Source organism: Phoenix dactylifera, chromosome 18 (genome assembly GCF_051530095.1).
Source record: "Phoenix dactylifera cultivar Ajwa chromosome 18, Ajwa_hap1_PhDact_Kaust_v1.1, whole genome shotgun sequence".
Lineage (NCBI taxonomy): Eukaryota > Viridiplantae > Streptophyta > Magnoliopsida > Arecales > Arecaceae > Phoenix > Phoenix dactylifera.
In genome coordinates, this window is record NC_143207.1 from 9539083 (window position 1) to 9549172 (window position 10090).

Genomic DNA, 10090 nt, shown 5'->3' on the forward strand with positions numbered 1-10090 from the left:
GAAGCGCAGCATAAATCGGGGTGCCGTCTGCGAGTCTAAAGATCAAGAAGGCTTTACCCTGTTATCTATAAAAGGTGGTGGCAATCTCTGAGCTCTCATGACTAGGTTTGGAATAAGTTGTGTCGTCGTGTTAATTATAAAAGAGAGTTATGAGATGCCAATTAGTTGCCTTCACTTCCCAGTTCCAGAAAGGAATTCTCGAAGGAAAGATTTTTTTTTTTTTTTTGTGATTGTAGTGTGATGTTTATCTTGAGAATTGACAAACTATTAGATTTTGATAGTAGAGGCAGATGATGCCACCCCTCTGTATAGGCCTTGATCCTTATATCTAAAGCTAGAGAAGTACTCCCAATAATATCCTCAAGCCCTACTTTAATTTTGGGTTCCTTCCATCTTTTTCCCTTTCAGTTTTTCGTTTTTTCACACTCAAAAGAACCCAATAATATCCTCAAGCCTTACTTTAATTTTGGGTTCATTCGACCTTTTTCCCCTTCAGTTTTTCGATTTTTCACGCTTAAAAGAACTAGTGGCGACTCTAAACCTCTCAAAATCCTGCCATGGCTCTCTCTCCCTTTAGTGTCCGCATAATTCAAGGTAGAATCACACAATGGAACATGCCAAGACATGGAAATAAACAAGAATCAGATGATATCCAGAGTATAGATAACTGCATCAAATGTATTATATATTTAACAGATTTTCAGCAAATAAAAAAGATGACATATTGAGTTCCGAAACCTCTTAGCTTTTGCTAGGTATCATATCAAGCAGTTTTCAGTTCAATGACAAGGATTCTAGATTTGTTCTTACAAAGTATCATCATGGTAAATACAATATACATATCCCATGACACAACCCAAGACTCTTGTCTCTTAAGATTATAGCTAATCATAAATGGGCAATGTACACTCTAATGTGCCTCAAGAGCAACACCAGAATTCTCAAACAGATTCTTGATATATCCTTGCCTTGCTGGATGCTCCTCCTGGGGGCGGTTGAAAGCAGTCCAAACAGGTTCCCCAACAAACAACCTCATTAGCTGCATGCATATCACAAAGCATAAGATTGTGCACGACGATTCGAGTAGAAACAAAGGTTCAACCATTCTACCAACACATTCTGTTTAATTTTAAATTATTATGGCATATACGAACATGAACAGTTAGTCTTATCCAGTGAGAATTTTGAGAAGCACTTCCTCAACAAAAGCAGTTTTCCAATACTTAAAAATGCAGTGCAGTAATATTTGAATTTTCCTAACCCTTAACCCCTATTTTGTATCAGAGAATTAGAATTTTGTGAGAATCTCGAATTACTCTGCAAGTTCTCTCTGATGAGATGTTTCCAGTATAAAATGACAAAAAAGAGGATAACGTCTTTGCTATTTGCCAGTCAACAAAACTTTAACCTCTGCAAAACTATCCTGAACACCTTCATTAATAATAGTGATTGAATAAAAGAAGGATGACATAAAGGTGCCCAACTGTAGTAACGCGAGCAACTAACGAATAAGAAAATAATTTAAAGTTATCGGACATTGCTTTTAATTGTAAAGCAAGAATGAGTTGAAGTGTAAAGACTGCCACTTCTTCTTTAGGTTATTAGTTCTTATGATTCTCAATTCACAGAAGACGATATAATAGGACATTACCTTTACATAGTTTGAAGTATCCAATGTGAAGCGATGGTAGATTCCGGCAGGCAACACAATCATGTCCCCTTCCTTGATCCAAATTCGTATCCAGTGATCCTCTTTGTCCCGCACATCAAAGTACCCACTTCCTTCCAAACAATAACGGATCTCTTCATCAGCATGGATGTGCTCTCGGTAAAAGTTCTTCAATTTTTCCTCGTAATTCTCAACTTTCCCAGGGCATAACTCCAGAAGGTCCTAAAATGAACAATATGGTGAAAATGTTGGATACGTGCAGTGCTTGTATCCTCTGTTTATGCGATCTAGACATAGGGAGAAAGAATTCAAACCATATAGTTGTATCCTCTGCTTTCTCGAATTTTCTTCAGTTCTTCATCATTCTCATAGTTTTTGGGATCCAAATGCCAATACAAAATCCCGAGATCTGCAGAAAAAATATTTCATAACCTCAGCAGCAAAGCACTTTGTGCCATCAAAGCTCCAAAAGTTACAAAATGAACCCGCCATGTACAAAATGTTGTATGGAAGAAATATGCATTTTAGTCTTCAAAAATTGATTCATTAATTAGCAAAGTTTCCATCAACTCCAGCATTAATATTCATCCAAACATGTTCTAATGCAGGGTCCCATACAAATTCTGATATTTATTTCTATGACTAAGATAAAGGTTGGAGTTTTTCTTAATTGTGAATCTTCTGATATGATGTCAAGTATTCTTAACAAAAATGGGAATTCCTAACATTTGGGTGCATCTGAATTAAAATTCAGAAAAGATAAAACAATAAAATATGAAAAGGGATATGATATTTCTGTTCTCTTTTTCATTTTTGCTAATTCCACCTAAGTTGTATGATTTAAAGATCTTGAGAATAGGTTTCCGAGGTGTTCTCAGCTTCTAATAACCAGGAGCAACTGACTTATAAGCTGTTGGTGGTTGATAACTATCACTTAATTTGATACCATCAACCCCCTTAGCATGCATCTACCCCATTCTTCGCGCTGCAAAGGATGCAACTATTGAAACTTTGGTTCCACTCTCAAAAGATATATGTCCTTTCAAGGATGATTTGTATAATTAAGATAACCCACAAAATTCTCAATATACAGTGCGATGGCCAGTCCATTGGACTAGCCATCATCGAGTTGGCCAAGTCCCCACCCAAACCAAAAAGAAAAGAAAAGAAAAGCCGGGCACGTGCCTTGCACGTAACTAGCTGGAGGAAGACTCCCATCGAGAATCTTCTCCTCCAATGAGTCCGGGAAGGAGACGGAATCCTTGGGCTGCTAGGACCTAGGGCTCTTCTATAAAAAGGAACCCCCTCCCCTCCACGACACTTCACCATTGAGAGTCCTCTCCCCTTTCTCCCTCTTTCTCCATGTTTTTGTCATTTTCCTTTCATTGTGGCCGTCAGAAATCGAGGCTGGAGAACACTGTCGGAGCCAAGGTAAAGCCCCAACCTTCCTCCCTTTTGTTTCCTCCTCTCCACAGCCCTAAACCACTGCTGCTGGTGGAAAAATTTGTCGGAAATCAGCCGAAAGACACCCTCTGCTCACTTCCCCTGTTTTTTTGATTGTTTTCTCCCTTATTCCAGCCACTGGTGCCGCTACCACTTGACGTCAGACCCCTAGAGGGACTCCTCGACCTCCCTACGATCCTCCACGGTGGAGCCATGGCCTCCGATGACCGGCAACGGCCAAAAAACAATGAAAACTCCCGTCCCCTGTTTTATCCGGCCCTTTTTTCTTTGATTTCTTGTCGGTCGATCTCCACCACCAGCCGTCCACTGCCTCCGACCGCTGACCATGCCCTTTGGCACGATCCCTAGTGATCTCGGCCTCTCCTTTCTCTTGTAAGAGAGGCGAATCCTTCTCTTTCTCTCCTTTATTTCTCTCTCTTCTCCCTCTTTCTCTCACTAGCAGACCCATGGACCTATAGTGAAGGGTTCCATCTTTCTTTGCTATGGATCCAAGTGGACCGCAGTGAGGAGGTTCTGAATTGCCCTAGTACTTGAGCGGCATATGCGGACCCAGTACCTCGACCCTTGTCGGGTACTTCTAGAATTCGGTCATAATTGATCTTTATTGAGTCACCAAAATCATAGCTGATCTTGACTAGTTGAGTTCACCTTGTTTGGATCGACCCGGGCAGTCGGGCACCGTCGTTTGGCCGACCTTCTCCTTCCTCCACCCTGATTCGGATATGAAGCCATACATCCTGCAGTACCCCAGATCGGATCATTTTGCCCAATTTTAGCTAGTTCTCAATTCTCCTAAGTTTCGAAGATGTTGATGAGAAATTTTAATAGCTTTGAATAGATTTGGGTGATTCGCATAGTTGAACATTGAAGATTCCAAAATGGAAGAGGTAAATAACCCTGACACTCGTTACTAGTTTTCGAACTACTTATTTTCAATGTTTAAAACTTTATAAAATTTAAAAAAGAATATTTGACATTAATGAATCTGTATTTTTTTAAAAAAATTAAGGATCGAGCATATGACATTATGCAAATCCTGAATTGTCATGAAAAGTATGGTTTCACAAACATTTTGATATTAATGGCTTGTTTATTAACTCTGAACTCTATATTTATGAAATTTGTATTTTTGTTATGAAAAAACTGTTTGAATGATTGTTTTCCTGTTAATTATTTATAGACTATGAACTCTACAAAAGCCATTTAATATTTTTCAACTTAGTTATGTATTTATGATATAAAAACATATATTTTAAGAAAATATGATTTAAGAAATATGACTACATGCTCTTAGATAGCTATGTACAACCTTTGCTAGTAGGTTCCAATAACTTGGCATAGGCCCTCGCCAGCGGGTTACAGTAGCCTGGTGTACTGCCCTCGCCAGCAGGTTACAATAGTTGGCATGATATTGATTAGGGTCTTGTCACGGGTATTATAAGGTGACCTTAGTATTTAGTCCAAGAAAATTATTATGAACTATGATGTGGTAAAATGACAGAATTTATGACCTTATTTATGAAAGTTACATGATTTATGCATATAAAAAGCATGGTTGATTTATGACTTGCTTTATGATACTGTTATATTTAAATATGCCATTTTGCAATGGTTGTTATTTTTTTAAATGATGCATTGATTCATGTGAAAACTTATGTTTGACCTGGTATGATAGTGTAAGATTTACTTACTGAGCTATGTACCTCATATTTTTTTTTTCTTAAGTCATTAGGAAAGAAGAATGGTCTAGGATTGGAGTTCACGCTAGCAAGCTTGACGATTTTGTAGCAGAATTTTAGTTCTTTATTTGACCATGAATTTGTAGTTGGTGACTTTATAAATTTTGAGGTTTTAGATTTTGGTATTTAAATTTGGATTTAGTCCCTCTAAACCAGCATCTATTTAGTTATTCAATGGATGATAGATTTGAACCCTTTTATTTTATTTGAGATTGTGATTGTTGTCTTCATGTTATTGTAGGTTGTGCCCCTCGGTAGCATAGCCGTGTTATGTCCTGAATTTGGGGCATGACATACATCACTTTTAAATTTTTTGTCCTTCCAATAACCTGCTTAATATGTGGCATTTGACATGGTCATATTTTAGTTACAATCTAAACCATTTTATTTATGTATAGTTATTGTCCCCAAGAGTCTTCTCATCTTTCTATTTATGAAGTTGTCCTGAACAAATGAGATAATCTTACAAAGTGTTATCAGCTTTTATCGGTAGAATTTCTTCTATAACAACATCAACCTACAAACAATAGTCTGAAGTTATCAACAATATAAAAATATTTCTCTCAACAACAGGACCCAGAACATGCTTCTTTGGAAAGTCCTCAAATGCCATTAATTTCTTAATATGCCATTAATAATTTATGGATTATAGGAACAAAAATCATGTAAAAAGTACATTTCTCCATACCTCATATGCTAAGTAATGCAGATTATGTCAATGTTACCTAGACACATGACATGAGTGTGAAAGAGTCCAAGTCTAGGAGTGTTGGACAAGAAAACCTTCAACTGATCAGACACCGAGACACATCCATGTTATATAGATGGGTTTGTAAAAGTTTACAAATGCGTGTATATAATGAAATGCAAGGTCGGCAGGAATCGGACAGTTCTGGTCATACCGAGCCGTCCCGGCAGTGGACCAGAATGGTTTTGACAATGAAAACGAACCCCATTGCAGGAGGGGGAGGAGAAGGAAAGAGAGGAAAAGAGAGCGAGCGAGTGGGGGAGGGAGGGAGAGGAAGAAAAAGGAAGAGAGAGGGAGGTAGAGGCCAGCAACCGTGCGGAGGACGCTCCTCTAGGATCCGCCGGGTAACAGGTCGGTCCCCTGTTTTGTTCGAAATGGGGTCTGGCCTCTTTTTTTTTTTTTGCGATTTTTAAGTGAAGTCGGCAAGGCTTTCCTCCACCTCCTGCCTGGGTCGCCGACCGTCACTGGCCCTTCACCAGTCTCTGCCGGCCGTCCGCCGGCCTCCCTCTCTCTCTCCCCCCCTCCTCTCTCTCTCTCTCTCTTTTCCTCTCTCCCCCACCTCCTCTACTGTGTCGGTAAAGGCCCGGCACAACGCGGGCCCGTACCAATCTATGGCGCCGGACAACCGGTCCGGTGCCCAGTACCGACACAACAGATTATGATGAAATGCCCGTATACAAAAGCATACCTTTGCATAGAAGGAAAAAAAAGAGTCTAGAAGTATCCTCTTAGAAGAGATTGCACCATCAGAAATCCCAATATGCCTTCTAAATTAAGCACTAGATCATTTATTCTTTTGAAGAATGGAAGATAAGCATTCCCAAGCTTCTAATAGATTGCTTCCGCCTCAGAGGGTTCCATTAGTCCTACGAGATAAAGCAGCAATACAACAACAGGTAGGAGAATGTACCCAAGAGCTCCCATAAAAAGCATAAAGCTATTCTCTTACCGACAAACTATGCATATAAAAACCTTACAGACGAACCAGTTTGACATTGCAGCAAACACGTAACAGGTGCATAGAGACCTCTTAGTAACAGAGGGGACGAAGGGGCAAGTCTGATGCCGATGGAGCGCAGGTTGAGAATACAGAAGGCAAGTATATCAGAAACATCTGTAGGAGGAGAATTGTAGACCACAAGCACATGTTTTTTGTATTTTCCTAATTCCATAGTTTCAGAAATTCTACTCTGAGTAATCTCAAAATCAAGCATTCAGGGATATTTTATGTTTAAACTTTGAACTTGACAAATCCAAGAATACAGGCAAAACTTGGAAAACATTCAAATAATAATTCTCCATATGCACCAAAGTTGTGCTGCTCTATTCTACTTCCCAGGAGACACTGTTTGCAACAAAAGCCACAGAATAATTGAAACATAGGCCTTAAAAAAGAAACACCAATTAGATCCTGATACACAACAACCACATGTTCTCTCCTTACAAATAACTTTAGCACCCAATCAATGCTATTTTTGATAGAGTTTCATATCTAGCATAAAGTGCATAAGATCAAAATCCTGTAGATAGAGAGATCAGACTGTTACCTTCAAGCTTGCCCAGGGATACAAACTCTTTTGGGTTCCGATGGTGTGGAAGCCTCTGGTCCTCATCATCGCTCTCATCTATCAACCAAGCCTAATAATAGACACGACAAACGGTAAAGCAAATCCAGTATTAGATCATCTGGTGTTTGGAAAATACGTGCTTTTGGATCCAAAAGGAACAATTTCTCCTACCTCTAACGACAAAGCTGCAAATAAAACACTCATTGGACATTAAAAAATACGCACCTCTAGAGCCATGGGATCGCGTTTCTCTGCGCACCGAGGGCTTCTCGATTTCTGAAGCTCTTTTTAGGCGCGATCCTAATAAATACTTGCAAGATACATGGGCGAACGAGGAAGGAAGTCGCTTCCAGATGCTTCTCATGCCACACGTGCGGCCGAGCGGTTTGTGGTGTTCCTCGCCTATAAACAGACACCACACGAATGAAATATCACTCTTGTCCTTAAGCTTGAAGACTGTTCTTGCTTGTGGATGGTATTATTCCATGTTTCTTGAAATCAATTTCAATTCCAAGGGTCGCAGCATGCCTATCCTTCCAGATTCAACTACAGTAGCACTTTTATACGGATGCATTTCTAACTACGAAGGTTTGATTGAATTACTTATGGTTTTCTTTTGCTTTAAGAAACATATGTAATAGTATTTTTGCCGAAAAAGTAGGAGAAAAATAGAGAGCTTTTTTGCAAAGAAGAGAAGAGAGGAACATAGAAGACTTTGTCAGAAAAGAAGAAAGCCAAATGCGAAGGGAAATCCTTTATGACTAGTCCAGTCGATAGTCAAGTGACCATTCAGATATCCAACGGTAACAAGCACATGTATCTAACAGATAGTTCCTGATGGATAAAAAAAAAAGGGCAGTCAAGGTAGTTTGAAACACCTAAAACAACAACCACTACTTCAAATTTGGATGAGATGGGGATCCCTGGGCTTCTTCAGAAGTAACCTCACATGGCTTTATTTTGCCTGGAAATTTACTTTGGTAGCAAGGCTGGGCCTCAAGGAATCCTCCACAGATTTAGTTAGAGCAAGTCCACATGCCATGGACAAAATATTTTTATTTTCAAAATCTCTCTCATGTCCCTCCCTGGATTCTGGATTGCCAGGACTGCTCACTGGGTAATGGCTTTTTAGATATCATACATGGGATTACTTGTTACTTGTATTTCCCTTATGACATTCATTTCATTCACGCATCAAAATATTTAGACACAACCAGGTCTACATCGGATTACTTGTTAATACAGACACAGATTGGAGAATCAGTTTGATCCGCTGTATCAGTGTTGTCATCAATAGATACCTGACCTTTCCGAAGTCTATCTGAAGGACACTTTCAGAGCATCTTCAATAAGTGAGATAACGGTTGCAAAGGATGAAGGATCAAGGTTTGAATCTGCCAATGCATAGGCTTTCAAAAAGGAAGCCTCAAATGACCTCTGAATGGAGATTGACTCATCTTCTTTATGTAGCCCTTCCTCATAGTGACCAGTATCATATAGAACCCTTCCCTCATACACCAGACATTCATGTTCACTTGCTGCATGCTGGCGTGCTGGCTGCAGGCTGCGCATTGCTGGTTCGGGAGAGTTACATCCTACTCAACAAAAACCACAAGTTCCCAAGCAAACTTTAGTTGCATAAATCGCAGCCCAGAGTATACTTGTTCTACTTATCAGTTATTATCAGACTGCATTATAAGAAAGGTTACGTAAGGAGAAGCAAATATGGCCAGAAGTACAATACACCATTGGCAGAATCAGGCTCAAGCATCTGATAGATAACTGAGAGAGAACCTATATCACCTACCGATGACCACCGATCATAGAGCTGCAACCAACAATCTGCAGTTGTCCAGTGTTCCAACTGCGAAGCAGCTACACGACCTTCAACCATTAGGTACTCAGGACACAGTGTAAGAGTTGTCTGGACATCGCAAAGTGTAGCCCTATAATCCTCAGGTGTCACATGAAAACTAAACTGGAGATCTAAGCATTGCAATGCCAGCATGAAGCAAAGAACACGGTTAATTTCCGATAGGGGCAGCTTCAATGCTTTGTTTTCTCATCAAGTATGCTGCTCGAAACATGCAAGGGTAGAGGGGAGTTGGGTCCAAGTCAGTCGCCTTATTGGGATTTTCCCACTTAATGTCACCATCAGAATAAAGAGATCTCTCTTGATACATCCGCCCACCGGGGTTACACAGGAAGATATCTCAGTGCTTAGCATCTCACATGGCAACAGCTTACATTACAAGAAAAAGGGGCAATGCCAACGTATACATGCCGACGATAGGTAGAAGCATCGGTAAATTTGACTCTAGCGCCAAAATTTGCCGACGCTTCTTAATTGCATCGGTAGGAATGAAACTAAGATGGGGAGCAAAGAGTAAGATAATGCTTTTAAGTATTGTCGAAGACTAGAAATCATAGACGACGCTTTTAAAAGCATCGTCGGAGGCCAAAACAGTAAGCCAGTGGGAGACGACACTTAAAAGCATCGTCGGAGTCCCCATGCCCTGACAAGTCCCCAGTGATGGAAATCTAGTGGATCGGAGAGAGAGAGAGAGAGGAGGATGGAGACTCTAGCATCGGATCCCGCCGTCTCCAAGGCCGCGGAGGCGATCCATGCCCCAGAGGTCGATCCCACCGGCGAGGAGAACCCCCAGTTCATGCAGATCTAGTTGGACGCACGCCCGACAGTGGGGGAGGCGCTAGTGAAGCTGGCCGCAAAGATAAAGAAGTCGGCAAGCAAGGCCGAGGAGGCAGAGGTGGTTCCTCAGCCAACGATGGTGCAGCCGAAGACCGGGCGGTGGGAGGCGAAGGCGGAGGAGGAGGATGACGAGGGATGAGGAGAAGGACGACGTGGGATCAGGACCGGGCGGCGAAAGGCGAAGGCGGAGGG

General features: G+C 40.8%; 1 protein-coding gene and 1 pseudogene across 1 annotated transcript; both read right to left on the bottom strand.

Moving 5' to 3' along the window:
* Positions 1–660: 660 nt before the first annotated feature.
* On the bottom strand, positions 661–7903 carry LOC103718242 (acireductone dioxygenase 1). Its single transcript, XM_008806961.6, has 5 exons — positions 7414–7903; positions 7168–7258; positions 1984–2078; positions 1652–1891; positions 661–1039 (listed from the first exon to the last, which is right to left on the bottom strand). The coding sequence occupies exons 1-5, from the start codon at positions 7423–7425 to the stop codon at positions 911–913; spliced, it is 567 nt and encodes a 188-aa protein (XP_008805183.1). The 5' UTR covers positions 7426–7903; the 3' UTR covers positions 661–910.
* Positions 7904–8809: 906 nt separating this feature from the next.
* Positions 8810–9645, bottom strand: LOC149750902 (ETO1-like protein 1 pseudogene; annotated as a pseudogene).
* Between the last annotated feature and the right edge of the window lie 445 nt (positions 9646–10090).